The following is an 18,935-nucleotide window of genomic DNA, read 5'->3' on the forward strand; positions in this document are numbered from 1 at the left end:
GTTTGTGTATTTATGTAGTACATTGGTATACAAGGTTTTGACAAGCACTCAAACTGTTGCACTGTTTATTTCTTGATAAATGATGGAGTAAAACGTGCATAATAATCTCATTTCAAGTACAATCTCACATGTGTTGAAGAACACATGTAGTCAGGATGACATGTGGCATTTGTCTTTTCACAGCATATAAAGTCAATTTCAAACCAGTAGATGGACATGCTCGTCCAGGTTTAGGACACCTTTTTAAACGGTTCGTAAATGAAGGAAATCTACTTACATATTTTCATCAAAAAAGTGGTATAGCTAGCCTTTATGTTTCATGTATACACTGATCTACTGATACAAAGCAAACACTGATGTAGAAAAATAATAATATAATGTATATAACATATTCGTTCAACACTATCTTATTGATTTATGAGTTCTGTTACCACCCGCGTAATCGTATCTGGACTAACCATGGACTAACATGGTGTGTTAGCATGCGTATATTCAACTCACTGGGAATCGCAGGGAGTTTAATGGGAGTCGTAGTTGCTTAATGTGAATTAACACAAAAATTAAAGCTTTCAATGACAAAAACACCATGTCAAAACGTATAGAAACTAAGGTAACATATTTAAGATGGGTCTGTTTTATCACAGCACCCTTTTTTCCCGAAAGATCACATCTGAATAACCTTCATCAGATAATATAAAGTTGGTATCTCTGTTACGACCTCAACTTTTTTTAATTAACGTAGCTTCGCTTTGGTCCAAATCTTCTTCCCTCCGAAATGTGTTTGTCACCGGCTGAACATGACTTGGGCAATGAGTGTCAAGCGGATGTCCGTATGCAGGCGTGCTACATGGCTCTCATGAGCGTGGTTCATACGTTCCACATGAATGAACAACACATTAGAGACCAAATTAGTGTCCAACTGGTCATGCGTCGCGTACAGGCATCAGCTGAGCACATCCTTACCCATTTCTTACCTCAATGCATAAATCACCCTTGGTAATACCAAGAATGGAAAGGACAATCAACATACAAAGGAAAATTAGTTCATCTATGGGTTATGTTTCGAGGTGAACATTGTAATATTAAAACATGCTAAGAATATATCCGTCTTGTTACAAGAAACAGCAAAAGGACAAACTGATCAAACACTGCTATAACTTGCAACTAAGCGAGCTCACATTTAATCACAGATGAACAGAAATTGTGTCATTATCTATATATGCCATGTTGGCGACGCCATGTTTGACTGGAAATTTGCCATCACCGTTTTCCTGTCTTCGATCAACCGCATTAGGTTTTGTAATTACGTCAGGCGTCTTTGATGCTTTGTCAAATACTCCTGCTGTTGCATCAACGTCGTACTTCTGAAAAGGTAAAGATTCAAATGCCATTTTAATTAACCTCCTTAGTTTAGTTAATTCTGGTTGCATGTTTGGCTGGGGCCATCAAGCACAACAATTTGAAGATACCTTAAATTTAAGATGTGCACTATTTGTTCCTTTAGGAGATTCATTTTCAAAGAACATCATACATTCCTTGTAAACCCGTTGTTTATACTGAAGATGGATTCTATATGAACTTCTTTAAGATGTGTGTTTAAATATTTATATCATGTGAAAGATGGCTATATTACGACATTGAAGGTAGCGGCGGACCTTCTTAAGGAATCCGAAATTGTTCATTACGACAGCTGTTTGATTTCTGTTTGTGGGTTAATATCCAAGATATATGTCTGGACCAACGACGATCGATCAACGCAATTGGGATGGATCACTTCAGCCAAGACAGCGAGTCTGGCCGCCCGATGATCCCATTAGTCGCCTCTTACGACAAACTCGGCTTGCTGAAGTTGTAACAAGCATATTCATTGTGACGACAGTAAAGTCTTTCGACAAATTTAAACATCTGTATATTCCCATTCATTCTCACAGTGGAGTGCATTGCCCAAATTATATTCCCACATGTAATTTGAATATTGGAGTCATATCATTGATCTACAATTGAACATATCATTATTTCAAAATGTCGTTTCACAATGGCTGAATTATAAATATCTCTGAGGCGAGTCATCTTCTCCAGTGGCGCAGCTGTCAAAGAGTTTCTTTAAATGTCGCCAGTCAAAATTCCACATTCAAAGTAGAATTCTATGTGAGCATACCCTTTCGTGATTGACTCCAAATCTTAGAGGTCGGAGGATCACCTCTGGCAAACAGGGGAAGAGGCAGTCAAATAGAGGACATATGAGTCGTGGGTCCAGACTCTTGGGATCCGTTCTTCCTAAAAAGAAGAAAGTCACGCGTTTGTATTCTACCACTATCTTATGCATCTTACTTTTAAACCATTTGCAGGTATGGCAACATATTAATGCAAAATGAATTTTGATCTCGCATTTCCAATAATAAAATTGGTTCCACATGCGCTAGGCTGTTGCGTTTGGACGTTTGAATCAGACATAGTGCTGGTGTCTTTCAGTCCTTGTTTTTCGTTTTTTTTTTACAGTTTCTCATTTACCCTAAATCAACGAATGTTGAATCAGTTGCTTCACAACATGTTCTAAAATGTCGATTAAAGTATGTTTATTAAGCACACAAAAGGCTACATTTCCCTTAGAGTATAAATGACCTCACCATGTGTAAGTTTGTGTATGACTATCAAATCTTAGGGTGCTCCCATACTTTTTGATGGCAGTATAAATGTAGGAAATGATTGCTAGTCAAAGACGTCCTACTACGGTCAGCGCTCAAAATGCAGAACCCTTGAAATTATGATGGGAATGTGTTTTGGTATTGTTGATTAAGGTATGAATTATTGAAGATTCTTTGTGAGAACAGGTGTATACTGAGATGATATTAATCATGTGTGACAGAGGAAAGCATAAAGGCATACATGACATCACAAATGTCAACCTCATTATGTTGAACAAATCCAGTTCACTGATATTAACGTGCAACGATTACAAAATTTAAATAACCTCTAGATTTAATGATTACAAAGCTCCACTTAACTTCACATTTTGTAATGTAAAATAATTTTGAATAATTGAGTAATTTGTATGTGAATTACATTGACATGTCAGCTGAGGTCTTCACCATATGTCTCGACCAAACACCTGAGGATACAAGGAAAACAACATAAGTTACCTGTGATGAAGCTGACGATGAGCCCAACAATCACCACGATTGCAACTGACGTGGCGGTGTAGTTCAGATACGACAACGTGTACAATGGATAGAAGGGATCACTGTGGAAAACAAAACTTGTTATACTTTGTACGCTGGGCTTCAGAAGTGATTTAATTACAGGAATATAAGGGTCGTAGCTCGCAATTTAAACGGCTTTGAATTTCAACAATTTCATGAATAATTAAAATGAAAGTACGTTGACTCATGATCTGATATAACTTTGAACTAGTTTGTTGGTTCATATAACCACGTATCGCTTTGCAATGGGCGCAGCAGAAATAATGACACGAAACTCTTCAGTATAGACACGTCAAGGGGTAATTGTTTGTTTGTTGTTTAACGCCACGCTGAGCAACATTCCAGACACACGGTGGTGGTCTGTTAGTGATAAGGATCAGAGCAATCCTGTGCATAGAAAAAAATACTTCTGAATTTCCCTGAAATGTATTTAACGTAATGTGCGTTATATATTTATAGTAATCGTTTAAGATACCAGTACAGACTCACCTTGACTTTGGCACCGAGGGAGCGGTAACAGCTACGGTGGAGTTCACGGTGGACATTGTGGTAGTGAGCGTCGTCATCATCGTCGTTGTTGTGATGTTCCAGTTGCAGCCCATAACAGATACGGCAGACGGAATGGCATTGAATGCTCTTTTGACGAAGGCCGCTATGCAGATCCATAACATAATGGCGAGGGACGTCAGACAACCAACTATGGCACCCTACAAGAGTGATGTTCGCCTAACATGAAGATGCCTAACTTGTATTGTTGTAACACCTGTGAGTGAGTGAGTGAGTGAGTGTATGGTTGGTTGGTTGAATGAGTGAATGCATATTTGAGTCATTGATGGCCATGTGCAGATTCTAGCACCATTCTAGAACGAAAGAAGTTAAGAAATATTGAGCGATTCCTATGAAATATTACAAGGTAAAAGGCTGTCGGTATGTTGAGAGAATGATCAAGCAAAGCATAGTAACGGTTAATGATAACTGTCATATAATTATACAGATGGGTATGCTGTGCTTTTGACAATATCAACATAATATATAAACGGAAAAGGTGTATTTTCAATTCATTACCATCAACCATCGTTTTAAATTACTATCTGGATACATTGCCCTAAATGAAAAAAGGCAAATTGAAATCCTAATGGTAAATAATAATTTAACTTCACAGAGAAGCAAACAGTTTAAAGACTCGGGCTTACAATCCTCAAGTAATCAAGTATCAATAACCAAGCACAATGTCAACACTGTACTCTGCCAATGCATCAAGATTTCACACTGGAGTTTGGCGTGTTGGTGTCAAAAACAAGTTGAATGCGATTGAGATCGGGACTCATGTCACATGATAGAGTTGCTATTGCCTCTTGGTATAAGAATTCACCTGCCATGTAACCGTTGCTGTCCTGGCCTTGTATTCCGATGATGGGTATTGAAATGTGGTAGAGCCAACCTATCTAGGATGTCAGTGACCAATCACCGCTATCCACTCCGTTCGTCACAGGGTCACATTTACAGTCGTATGAGAAGCAGCCCCTGACATCATCAATGAACCCTCGTCAAACGGTACATGTTTTCACATGTTTCACTGTGTTTTTCAGACGCCAAACCGAGCTCGGCCAACAGACATGAATAAAAGAAATCGACTTTCGTCCGACCAGTGGATTCTCACTCATCATGTCACAGTTCAGAGTCAGTGGGGATAACACCAGTCATCTGATATGTTGTCTTGCTCTATGACCAGTTTGTTCTAGGGTCGTTCTGGGGAAGTCAATCTGTTTATAACGAGACATTGGACAAGAACAGATACTTGTGATTATGAAAAGGCAGTTGTTACACGTGGCCGACCTGAATGCTGATGGTCATAAGTTCATGGTGTTTTCTGGGCTGAAGTGATGATGAAAGGAAACCAATTTTGGGTGTATTGGTGGAACTCGGTGTCGGATTGTGTGCTCCCTCCCTCCGTTCCACTCGTTTCTGCCTCTTAATACCAAGGAATGGTCAGAACGCTAAAGATGGCAGGTTAATAGTGTATCGATTCCATTGGTGCATCTCATGGATATTGTTGTCTTGCTGAAGGTTATAATTATGACAACAGTTAGTCTCAACGGAGGGATTGTCGGGGTAGTAACTTAGGCACTAATGATTCCATCAGTGTCTTGATGACGTGTGTATACGACCAGTCCGTGACAGGCCGTGGGAGTTGGTCTGTTGTAAGCAACGTCTCCAGACGTACTTTCTTACAAATTCTGTTCGTCCCTGTCGGGAGATAGGAACACATGGGGAGTGTGTGTTGAGGCCCTGTCGTGTGCGTCGGCTTGTGCTTCTCCTACTGATGTTACCATCTCGTTTAACTCCTTCGCTCTGTGTCCATTAGCCTTCCTCATTTCCTTTAACATGGTGGTTTCACCTTGAGTACTGTTCTGGGAACAGAGTCATCATGGGAACATGGCCCAAGGCATCAATACCTCAAGAGGTATTGGCTCGTGTTTTCATGTAGAGGTCAGCGTTTGAGATCTTCTTTGGCCGGTATGTTTTTCAGGTTTTCCGCAGACAGCTGATGTGGAAGGCATCGATCTTGATTGCCTCTGACAGTATTGCTCTCCAGCACTCATACAGGAGTACAGATTGGTCTTGAGGCTGTAATTCTTACTTTTTCAGATGGGGCGGAATCTGCTGTAGGCACCCCTTGCCTTACTCAACCGGGCCTTAATGTCTTTGTGGGCACCATTGCCGTTGCTAATGACACTGCCAAAGTAACTCTTGGACATACTTCTGTTTCCCTTCATTAATGGTAATCGAAGTTGTGGCAGAGAACGTGTGTCTTGTCGTAGCCCATCGTCAGCCTGCTTAGACTTTTCTTGGTGAATGCTATACTGACCACAGTTACTTATCAGAACTTACCCAAGAGTTCGCCCATGGAAAGAACATTCCCAAAACAAAGATTCCGAACATAGGCCCTCCCAGGACGCTTGTTACAGCATACGTTGCCTGAATTGTAAACGCGTTGATTTGAATAAAACAATGACGTATACAAATGCTACTGGTTTGGAAAAAGTCTACAGGAAAATTCATACTACTGCAGATATATAATATATTAAACGTATTTTAAAATGTGTAACAATGTAAATGGTACGTTTGCAATCTTAACGTATGAAGAATGTTTACGCTCAGAATAATGTATCAATAGAAGGCACACATCTTCTTAATACTTTTGTGGGGAATTCAATGTACCAACGTTTCAGTGTTTCTACACAGTCATTGAAAGAGTTACTGTGTTCTCAATAAGGCTTTCTTTACCTGAAGGACGCTTCCTAACTGAGCCACGCCATATGCACAAGCTATCATCACACCACCCATAAAGAACACTGTGAAAAACACGAATATCATGTGTCACACCGCTATACATTAAAACAAATGGTAACGTACACTGTATGCATCAACGCATCTTTAAAACTATCGATCACAGAATTCTACGCAGTATCCTATAGAGTTTTCTACACAATACCCTACACAAAACCCTAAACGGAATCCTAAACAGTATTCTACACAGTATTGACAGTGCACTGGACAGTTCCGTAAACAGTATCTTACATAACAAACACGATATCGTAAACAGAATCCTAAAAATAGTATCATTCAGAGTGGTTTAATCAAAATTCTACAGAGTATTCTACACAATATCGAAAACAGTATTCTAGCAGTATCAATGTCCTATGTAAGGTATCAAATCAGAACATGCACTTACCCGTGACCTTGGAGAGAATGGTCATACTCCTGTCAGACAGTTTCTTACAGCAAAATGGTAGGATCAGATCATGTGGTATGACGGCCCCCATAGCATTCAGGGTGGATGACAGGGTGCTGTAACACAATCAAATCAAAATACGAGCTACGTGTTACACGAAGCAGTGCCCACTCGAAAACCTAAGGCATTGAGAGCAATGATAGGTCAGTATATTTGCCATGTCTTCTTATGAACCTCGTCAATCAGACTGTGTCCAAAAGGACAGATATCTAAAAAACGAAAATGATTGATAAAAATGACAAAGTTTTTGTTGTTGTTACTTGATAGCAATGGTATTTTTACAGTTTTAGGCATAGTGTTTTTTGGTAATTTTATACCCAATTACACGTAGAGTACTCAAACCAGGAAGTCACACAACCAACCCTTTTAATAGACTGAAGTTGTATAGTGGACACTTCTGTTCCCCTGAAATCGTCTGTATTAAACTTAACTTGTTTAACGGTCATCACTGTATTGTGAAATACTTATCTTCCAGATCACTGTTTCCAATAGTAATCTCCAATAAAAACGGTATTTCGAAACAACCAGAGGATTCGGAATAACGAGGTGTATCTTTTATCAAGTGTAAACCCTCTACCTCAGACTTCCGCTGAAGACGCATGAGACAAACACCCCGGGCAATCCCTGGAACTGACTCAGAATGTCCATGACGAACAGAGGCAGCAGCTGCAACATTGGATGTGAAGGAAGATCATCTGGACGGCTTGATATTCGAGACACATGAAACACTAGCTATGTCACACAGAATCGATAATATATAGGTTACAGTTTGTTTATTTGTTGTTTAACCCCGCACAAATATTCCAGCTACAAGGCGGCGGTCTGTAAATAATCCATTCTTGACCACACGATCCAGTGATCTACAGCATGAGGATTGATTTACTCCACTAGGGTGCGATGACATGAGTCAACCAAGTTAGTCGTCTCTTACGACAACCATGGGTTGCTGAAGATCAATTCTTCTGGGATCTGGCGTATTATTGACAGTCACTCAAGTTATATTTAATTGAAATCTGTCCAATGGAATCTCAGAAGCTATGAATGCACAATGCCATATGGAAAGTGGACAGACGTAACATATTATATTATTCACTCTCTCAGTAAACTGATCCCAGAAAGAATGCATCCGTATATCGACATCCCATTTTCGGATGAGGAGCAACAGTGACATAAATTTATAACCGGAACATTATACTATTGAATTGGATACGGTGTTAAGGCATGAATCCCGTTTCCGAGTCAACCAAAGACAATTGATGATATAGTAAGAACATCATAAAGTAACCGTAGAATTGGATAAAAACATGAATCAGATTTCTGAATCCTATTTCTGAGCCAAGATAAATTATTGTTTCAATGAAATTCTGTGTTTTAATCGAGGAAAAGTTCTATGAAAAAATGTTTATTGTTTTACAAGTGTGAATTTCGAATGCAGTCATGTTTGCATGTATTCCTTTGTAGACAGATATCATATGTTCACTTCATATCATAATAGCATCTCGTAATAAATAATGTACAGATTATTAACATTAATTTGCACAAACGCAATGGTAGATACAGCGTGATGCTGATAAATACGATGAACTCACAATCAGATTGTGGTTAAATGTAACGTGTTACATTTAGAATTACACTTTCTCATTAAAGCACACATTCAAGTACTTTAGTTTGGTTGAACCCGGGATTCGAACACACACCCTCACACTCTATCACCTAGTCGCCAGCACACAAAATCAGATGCCTAACCCATTCAACCGCCGCCGCTTTCACCAGCATTACGACTCCTGCTAATAGCTTACTATCGCTTTCCTCGAATTGTCTACGAAAATTCAACGTTGTCATTGTTGCCATTGAATGGTACTGCGATGATGAATGCTAGCAATTTTTAACGTTTGTTTGTTTCTAATATTGCATCTAGACCTTTTTCACTGAACATACTTTGTATGCTTTGTATATACTATAATCTCTTGCGCATAAGTTAGTGTATCGCCTTAGGTAGCAGGATAAATAAGCAAATTTTAGTTAATTCTCTTGTGGATAGTTGAGTAGCGTTACGAGATCATGGATGAAATTGAGGTTTTGAATTTCAGCTTGTTATAGTACAAGGCATAGGGAAATCGCTGTTACTTCATGGCTGAAGATGAGGTCGTTGAATTGTAGCAGATTACAGTACAAGCAATACGTAAGTTGCACTTACATGATCTGTGATGAACATGAGGTTGTTGAATTTCCTCCGATTACAGTACAGGTCTTACGTGAGTCACACCTACCTGATCTGTGCTGAAGATGAGGTTGTTGAATCTTAACGGGTGACAGTCGGCGTAGAAGGCGAACATGACGATGCCGATCATGCAGCAAAGGGTGATGATGAAGATTAGTCCTGGCAGGTTAATCAACAGAGATCTGTGAATGGGAGTGGAAATGATAAGTGTTCGGTAGTGGTGCGATCAGATGTACTAACCACAGAAATAAACAAAGGACATAAGAAATCCAAATGTACAACTATGTATGCTCAGACATGTGTGAATGGAATTCACCAAATATGACGTTGCGTAAATATCATAGACCTGACAAAAACTGTTCTGTCGTCTTTTAACACACCGATATCAACCTATCAAATTACACATGGAGAGTTTTCATTGTTTTATTTTCAAAAAAACTAGATCCAGAGGAGGAATTCTGATTTTGTGGAATACATCATGGCTTCGTGTGAGTGTGATCATTGGTTATTCGGCACTGATCCTATGTTCTTGGGTCTGCGTCGCATCGCCACACACTAAGCACGGTTTCCCACGTTAAGCACATACAATCACCCATCTGGAAAACCCAGTTTAAGCCGATCTGAACACGTTAAGCACATACAATTACCTAGCTGGAAAACCCAGTTTAAACCGATCTGAACACGTTAAGCACATACAATCACCCAGCTGGAAAATCCATTCAAAGCCGATCTGAACAGCATTTCATCTACACAGTGGCATGATTGCTTGATGCAACAGACCTAATTCTGTCAATGAAACTCATTTACTCTCTCGCATATTAAACCAAAAAGAAGATCTAGAATCCTTACAGTTGTGCCTTCCTTGGGGTCGAACAGGAGAGAGCTCTCTGGATTTGGGCTTGGTTCGCGCCATAGAGACTTAGCCAGACGAAACCTCCACCAAACACTATAGACCAGAAGGAATGTCGAGTTGTGGGGTCGGGGTCAAAGCTGGAGAAAAAATACGTTGAATGAAGTAAGTTTCTAATTTCATGAAGCATACACCGCCCTACCAGTCCTAAGTTCCGTCTATGTTTGTTGTTGAGTGCCGCTTAACATTCCAGCAATATGGGGCAGCCAGTAGATCACCGTGTTTGGATTAGACGATCCAGTGATTAATCGCATGGGCATCGATGTTCGCAATTTGAATTCAACAATATGTGACAACTAACCTAACCACTCCATCTCGTTAGTCACGTCTTACGACAAGCACAGGTTGCTGAACACCAATTATAACACCACGTTCAGTAGTAAATTCGAAAAAAGCTGCCATTGGATAATAACTAACAGCTAGAGTTGAATAATGGTGATAATTCCCATCCCTTTAGAAGTATAATCTACTTTGAATCAGGACTAGCGATCTGGAATTCCTTAGTTCCCGCTGGTATGTTGTCTATTTCAAGTTACTCACAAAGCTTTAACAGAGAAAATGAGGAAAAATGTAATGTTCATAAATATCGATCCTTGTGGATGACGTTAGTTTTTTCTCAGCCTGTTGTTTATATGACATCATGTTATTAGGTTGTGACGTCATGAGCGTTGCATTTCTTACTTTTCTCAATTTTTAACAGTCGATGGCTGATTGCGTTTTGGCGATTATATGCCTGACTCTGCGGGTCTGGTTTCGAATATCGGCTGAGACTGAACCCAATAAGCGTACGAGAATCTGTACCTTTTCTGAGAAAGTGTAAACTCTATATGTGTTACATTTGACCACTTTCCAAATGAAGGTCCGGGTTAGAATATTGACATTCAGTAACCCAAGTTTGTTGCAAGTGGCGACTAACGGGATTGGGTGGTCAGGCTCGCTGACTTGGTTGACACATGTCATCGGGTCCCAGTTGCGCATATCGATGCTCATGCTGATGATCACAAGACTGTCGGGTCCAGACTCGATTATTTACACGATATTGATGAGTGCGGCTTCAAAGTCAATTCACTCACTTTCTAAATGACACTTTATATTCATACTCTTCCATACTGCTTCCAGCACTGCATCACCAGGAATGCCCATACTTGATAAATTCATATTACAATGATACGCTGGATTCGAAAAGATATAATGTGAATAAAATGTAAAATGGAAGTCAGGTGATACCAATAAAGTAATTTTTTCACATGTCTGCTAGTCTCGGATTTCTTTCCAAGTGTCGTGTATAGGATTTGTTACGTGCTGATTACTGGTCACCGCATCGTCCTATGACCGCCCGGAATCGATAAAGTAGAAGGTTTGAGTGAGTGAGTTACTATTTAACGTAACGGTTACATCGGCAATATTTCAGCCATATCGTGACGAGAACAAGCATGATTATTAAGAATGTATATGTTTTATAAAAATCCGTCATCAAAGTACGGTACAAAACTGGTGTATCACAATTCGGACTGCATAGCATATGAAGTTGAAACTAACAGCACAATTTGGACAAGACATAATATAAAAATGGGCTATAGTTACAAGATAGATCACGATATGGGGACTTATAGTACCTTTGCAACCTATATGGACCCTAGCTGGATTTATATCATCCTTCAGCTACGTACCGTTGTAGGAGAATTTAGCCGAATTTGGAAAGTAACAAAAATACTACGTTTAAAAAAAATGGTAATTGAAAAAGTTTTGGGACTTACGTATCCACTCAGGGGGACAATCATTTATGATACTTTAACACCATTCAAGAACACAGCCTCTAAGAATCTAAGTTACCAGTTAAATCTCCAAGCATAAAATAGTTATCTCTTTACAAATCACGTAGCAAATCTATTTTTTTAAACATGCAATAATTAAATCTGTACTAACATTGTTGAAAAGATCCTTCGGAGTTCGTAGTTTGAAAAAGTATATCTTGTGAGGCCAATACGACATCGGCGTATGATGACCTCTTCAAATCTGGACTGACAACCCAAGTTGTTGTAACCGATATAGGGTTTTATTTCATGTAATTTATTGATACTCACCTGGGTGTAACATTCTTCTGCATCAGATCACGGATGTGAGTTCTAATGCTACCTTTGTAATCAAAGTATGGAATAAGAAGCGGTGTCACAGATTCTGTCAACAGACGTTCTGAAGGGCCCAAGACAAAGTCTTACACCGGGATTTTGGGCTGAATCTAATAGTTTCAGGTTGCTTTGCAGGTTCCACCGTAGACGATGGAGTTTCAAGCGAACCAGCTATCAATGTCAAGGAAATCGGCCCATAACTAGAGTGATATATATGGTCTCAGCAATAATTAGGTATGAGTACAATAATGGCATCACGCCAGCATGGGAAATTAAGGAGGTGTCTAGATGTCATCAACAATATTCAATAGCGTTTCTAAACAGGATTCAGGTAAATGTTTCAGGAGTTGATAATGAATGTTATCAGCTCCTGTGGCAGTATCGTGAGATTGTTTCAAAAGCAGTATGAAGCTCATGAATAGAAATTTATTATAATCTTCCGCATTTTCTGAATGAAAATCGATTTTGTTCTTTTTCTGCTGTTTTGGTATTTTTGCTACTTGGAAGACAGACTTTGGAAGAACGGAACGTGAAAAGTTAACAAATATGTGTTCAGCTTGATTACTGGATTTCTTTTTGGAAAATCGTTTTACAGCGATGGCATCTTGATTGTGAAGCTCAGTGACAATGTCCTCCTCATTCATGTCAGAAAGACAATGAGCCCTATCTCTGACAATTAATGCCTCTGCGGAATTCAGAGTTCTGTGTACTGAGGCAACAACAGGTGTATTCATCAAACTGTTTTAATTTCAACAGATTGTCCGATTGTTGTTTGCGCGTACATTCCACTAACAGAGAGCCAGTTTGTAGTCGAGTTGCTTCCTTAACTTCTCCACAGACAACATGAATACCCAAGGAGATAGCAAGGAGTTCGGTTTGAGAGGACATTCATCTGCAGATGACATGACAACAAATCTCTGCCAAGTGCCAACTATGTCAGATGAGCCTTTATCTGATGATGAAGATTCGACATACCGGCGTTTATACATCTATGGATCAGAAGGAATGGAGGTAGCTATTATGTAGGAAAAATGTTCGACAACCCTGCTCCCCACTCACCATGGAGTGGGAACGAGGACGGTGTTAGAAGGATGTTATAGTTCAACCAATAAAAACCCGAGAAGCTGTTGAATCAAACAGAAAAATGCCACGCTGGTTCTCCCATAACACCTTTCTGAGGAAACACAGAACTGAGGTCAGTATTGCTAGATTGACGAATGAGCCACCACATTCTGGCATGGGATTCTAGGCAAATTAGCATACACATAATCTGTACGTAGAAAGCCAAGACCAAATAATCAAAGTAATATGTGCAAAAGTATTCACCCTGCACATGGCTTGGCGTGACCTCCCCACTGATTGAATCGGGCCCATTCAACCACCCGTCTGGGTGAAATAAGGGTCGAAGTGGCATGATGGGTACTGGAACGCTGTTCCAGGCTCCCTGAACTCAACCACCAGGATCCGTCCTCCACCGACATAGGAACGCAACCCACGGCAAACAATTGGTCACTTTGGTCGCGTCTTACGACCAGCAGAGGGGTGCTTTGGACACACTCGGGTCCCGGGTTCACACTGGAGGAGAGCGCGTAGCGTTACCCACCACCCACAACGAGGAGGTGGCTAACTAGATGCAGCCCAGGAACACTGAAGTCTGCGGAATTAAGCAACACGGACTCAGTCAGTCAGTCACTCACTCACTAGAAAGGTTCTGATAGTAAACTTGCTCATGAAAGTTGATCCTAGACCGGTTAGCAGCAATTTCCCAAGCGTTACCGAAGCCGCCCATGTTGATGGAACCTTGGATGAGCACTGCCAGCAAACCTGCAACGATCACTACCGCTTGGAAACTGTCAGTCCACAGCACAGCCTTCATGCCACCCTGGAAGACAATACCGGTGATTAGTAACCAGCCAAGGGGATGTTGTTTAATTATTTCGCCAGGATAATGAAAGATAGGTAATGATAATTGATAGGTAACATGGTTAACTGTTACTTATGTTTGTTTGTTTGCTTGCATGTTGTGTAACACCGCTCCCAGCAATTTCCCAGGTATATGGCGGCTTCTGTGCATGATCGAGTCTATGCCACACAATCCAGTGACTAACATGATGAGCATCAATCTACGCACTTGGATACACTATTCACCAATGATCACTGATCCTGTTAAATAAACTTATCCAGGGTAAACAGAGTAGTCGAAGGCGACTACCATGGATGCAGGTGTTGCACGAGAAGTTGTGTTTGTTTAGTCACGTGACAGAAGGTTACGAAGGGGGTTGAAGACATTGTTTCGTCACTCGAGGTCTACGCGTTAGGCTGGCGAGGAGGTTTTCCAAGATTATATTTTCAATGGAAACAAGGTCACTATGCAATATTAAATTGTAGGTCACTAGGTCATGTGCCTTGCCACTGGACCATGTAAGGCCACTGTGCTGTGTGTTACAAATGTAGGCCACTTGGTCGTGTTATAAATGTAGGCAGTGTGCAGTGTATTACGGATGTGATGTGATATACGATGCTATTTGATGAGTAGAGATCAAAAGGATTGTTGTATGCCCCCAGGGACTGGTGACAGGGACACAATCAACAACTCAACAGCTATGAATCTTATGGAGTGAATTATCTGTTTATCAGTTGTGTTTATATTTTTAGGCAGGCGATTCCTATGTGGGCTCAAATGGTTTTGTCTAAAGCTACTTGCAAAAGTTTAAAGAAACGATATTTTTATGTTCCCAGATGTAAAGCAAGGGGTTATTTTTTCCACTCGAGTTTTTCGGTCACCTTAAAAGCTAATATCGTTATTGATGAAGTTTTCAGCTGTGCTGAGACCTCATCCGCGCCTTGTTTCAGAGGCAGTTGAATACCGGATTGAGTCATCTTGGGTGCATACAATCCCCGTAATGGATTCAATCGAGCACCTCTACCGGGAGGACATCATGGCGCTTTCTCGCTCTTCTCCCTGGGGATTGTAAGTTGATGGCGTTCATCGTCCGCAGATTCTAGGATCCATGATACCGTGGAGACCTAGCTTTCCAGTTGCGATTTTGTGGTGGTGTAAACTACTAAAGGATATCTGATTGGACAGTATATGGAGGACATCTGATGGATGTGTGTGTGTCCTACTTCTTCATCTGTGATTCGGGTCGATGCACTCTTGCAGTGTTAACTTCAGAAATAAACATGCTCTCTCTCGAGGAGCGGTATACAGCACCCTGTATTACGAGTATGGTGTACTTGGTAAACAGTTTACGTTTGTTGGAGAAAAGCGAATTTGAACATGAACGTATCTGTACGTTTCAAGCATTGGTGATCCGTGAAGGTCCCGGGGAAGAATAGGCCTTCAGCAACCCATGATTGCCATGAAAAGCGACCATGCTTGTCGTAAGAGGCGACTAACGGGATCGGGTGGTCATCCTCGCTGACTTGGTTGACACACGTCATCGGTTCCCAAATGCGCAGATCGATGCTCATGTTTTTGAACACTGGATTGTCTGGTCCAGACTCGATTATTTACAGACCGCCGTCATATAGCTAGTATGATTACTTATACCAGACAATGGTGAATGACACAATGTGTTCCTAGTATCTATTTACCAAGTGTTTAAAGGCGCTAAGTAGTTGAACCATGCTGTGTTAATACTATAACAGAACAATGAGTGAGTGAGGTTGCTTTTACGTCTCTCTCTCAGCAACATTTCAGCCACATGGCGACAGTTTGTAAATAATCGAGTCTGGACCAGACAACATCGACAACATGAGCATCGATCTACGCAATTTGGATACAATGATATCTGCCAACCAAATCACCGAGCCTGCCAATGAAACTAGTGTCACGTGTCTGCCAGAGTTGCGAGGTTTGTTGGTGGCTGTGCATGAAATATTTTTTTCCTTGACAAGAAAGATATTATTGTGTAGTTAAACTACTTACTAATGCAGTGTAAGTGGTAGCTATAGCACCAATAGCGGCGACCGAACCCCAAAGGTCAAGTCCTGTCACTGGAAGGAATCAAAAGGAAACATCATGCACTGTTAGATGAATTCGCAGGAATATTTTGTGGGTTTACACTTTTAAGAGGATCAGTGGTGTCAGATGGCAACTGCATTGCAAATAATACGCAATAAAACGCGTTATAATAAAATAATGATGTAATTTGAACTAAAACATGATATCGGGGTGGCCACTTTATATTTTCAGAGAAAGATTGTGGGGTTTGGATATGGCAGGGATGTATTTAAGTGCAGGGACACACAGCTGGAGTAGTGCTTCATTAAAGAACATCTCACACTAAAGTTTCTGTTACCAGTGTACCGCGTCAAATGTAAACAACAGGATATCGAGAAACTCGAGTAGCGCTAAGTGTTGGTTATGTCAGCATGCATCAGTACACCCTGTGCTTTCGCATAGAAACATCATTCATTGGGAATTAAGAGTGTATTGAGCAACATTTCAACATTTGCATAATTATCAGACTGTGATACAATCCATGACGATATACGCCATATGATTACAAATGTATATCCCTTGCAAATGACAATATCTATTAATTGATAATTATGTTAATTGGTACATGTTCCTCACTTACCTGCATTGAATGCAAGGCTAGGGGCGTACAATACAAACGACACGTATATTATCTGAAATGAAAAAAGAAACATATTTTCTTTGACTAGCTTGAGATCTGAATGGGATATTCCTTGACTGTGGCTGGCTTAGATGTGCATACCACCCTCTTCACAGAATATAACTTGCATAATATACACCATGAAAACACAACTGTTAGGGTTGAAATATCACTGTACACAATCATACATTTTCAGAACTCACAGTTGGAATTAGGAAGATTACCACCGCCATTATCCGGACAGTTTTGTTGAACCTCATTTCCAGATACTGAAATAAACATCAATAAACCATTTACTGTATAAGCTTTTATTTTATTTATTAATATACAACCCATTAATGTACGATCGTGAACGCCGAAAACTTCCATGGTTGTTCATTTCATTATTGGTATGCACGTGTGTGCGTATATGTATGTATGTGAATGCGTGAGTACATATTTGTGTGCCTCACCTTGTGGCTGACAATTTCTCGCTAACGGTATGTTGAAACATATTAAAAACCTCAGTTGGTATACCCTTGTAACTAACATTTTATCATTAACTGTACATTGAAACCACACTCTAGAGTCTACGGACTAGAATCTGACCATTAGAATGTATCAATATTAGTATGCTGAAACCTAACCTGGATGCATATACAGACAATTTATCACTAACATCGTGTTGAAACATGTCGAAACCTCAGTTGGTATGCCCTTGTAAGTGACAATTTGTCATTAACGGCATGTTGAAACATGTTCACACCTTATTTACAATAGATTTATCAATGTTAGGATGCTGAAACTTTACCTGGAATATACTTTTGATATAGACAATTTGTCAGTAGTACTATGGAGACAAAACTAGGCAGAAACTTGTCTAGTATCAGTACGTTATAACGTCACCAGGGGCTCCTTTCACGAAGCAACCTTTACTAAGGTTAACCTTAACTCCCATTCTTTAACATTACATTACGATTACCTTAGTGTTTTGTGAACGGATGCCCAGGAATACACGTTTGCAATAAAGACAACTTCGAAATATCAATATTTGGAATGTACCTTTGAAATTTCCATGTAAACAGTTTGAAAAAATATTACCTGGAAGACGCTTGTTATCCCCAGTTTGTAGAAGAATGGGACAAATAGTAGAACTGAGAGCACAATCGCGAATACAAAAGACAAACACAGATACCAAAACATCGTGGTGTATCTGTACATCTCGGCCGCCGTTCCCAGGATCGTAATTGCAGATAGAAACGTCACCAGCAGTGACAAGGCGACGGGTATAACGCTCATCTGCCGTCCCCCAAACAGGTACTCCTTGGAACTTAGTTTCCTGCGGTCTATGATGGCGTACGCCAGTCCAATAGCTGCAGATATGAACAATGTGAGGCCAAACAGGACATAGTCAACGACAGAAAACGTCTTCGTTTTGCCGGTGATGATGCTGTAGTCCTCCATGGTGTTGAGAAACCGTACTAGAAGAGAACGTATGTATCGAAGTGGAACGTTTCAACCCAAGCTGAGGTGCCCCAATTACAGTGTCAACTTTGTGAGGAGGGCGTTCAGTGTGTGTCGCGAGACTATGTAACAGCAAGAGCAATATCTAGTTACAGCTATGCAATGACAGGGGTATGGCCTTTTTCTTTGGAGCTGCGCTAACACATCTGTGAAGTGTATGACCAGTACCGGCCACAAGTTTCTTAAACATATTTAACCTGTTGATGGTAATTCAACAACGTTGCAGATGAGGGTTATTTCTAATCATTGTCAATCAATGCTAATTAACATAGTCACATATGGGTAATCACATTTCTTGAAATAACGTCCCTCGCACTTAAACTGTTGATCTTTGTCTTTGACCAGGGAGTAAATAACTGTGTTAATAACTGATTTACCTTGCAGATATTTTGTGGAATTACCCTAACAGTAAACAGTAACATCAAATATTTACGAACATAAAGGTAAACAGTTAATCCATTTATTAGAGGCGAAATGTGTTTCATCCTGTGTGTCAAGGACGTTGGAATGTAGGACATGTGGGGTAGAATGACACTCGCTACAGAGACACA

General features: G+C 40.2%; 1 protein-coding gene across 1 annotated transcript; it reads right to left on the reverse strand.

Moving 5' to 3' along the window:
* Positions 1-48: 48 nt before the first annotated feature.
* Positions 49-18,437, reverse strand: LOC137284697 (sodium-coupled monocarboxylate transporter 1-like). Its single transcript, XM_067816610.1, has 15 exons — positions 17,962-18,437; positions 17,085-17,150; positions 16,843-16,894; positions 16,188-16,255; positions 13,984-14,138; positions 10,067-10,207; positions 9,267-9,399; positions 7,574-7,662; positions 6,937-7,052; positions 6,489-6,556; positions 6,093-6,179; positions 3,690-3,907; positions 3,141-3,241; positions 2,159-2,277; positions 49-1,364 (listed from the first exon to the last, which is right to left on the reverse strand). Exons 1-15 carry the CDS (start codon positions 18,322-18,324, stop codon positions 1,185-1,187), a joined length of 1,956 nt encoding a protein of 651 aa, XP_067672711.1. The 5' UTR covers positions 18,325-18,437; the 3' UTR covers positions 49-1,184.
* Positions 18,438-18,935: the final 498 nt, after the last annotated feature.

The sequence above is a fragment of the Haliotis asinina genome, chromosome 5 (assembly GCF_037392515.1).
Source record: "Haliotis asinina isolate JCU_RB_2024 chromosome 5, JCU_Hal_asi_v2, whole genome shotgun sequence".
Classification (NCBI taxonomy): Eukaryota; Metazoa; Mollusca; class Gastropoda; order Lepetellida; family Haliotidae; genus Haliotis; species Haliotis asinina.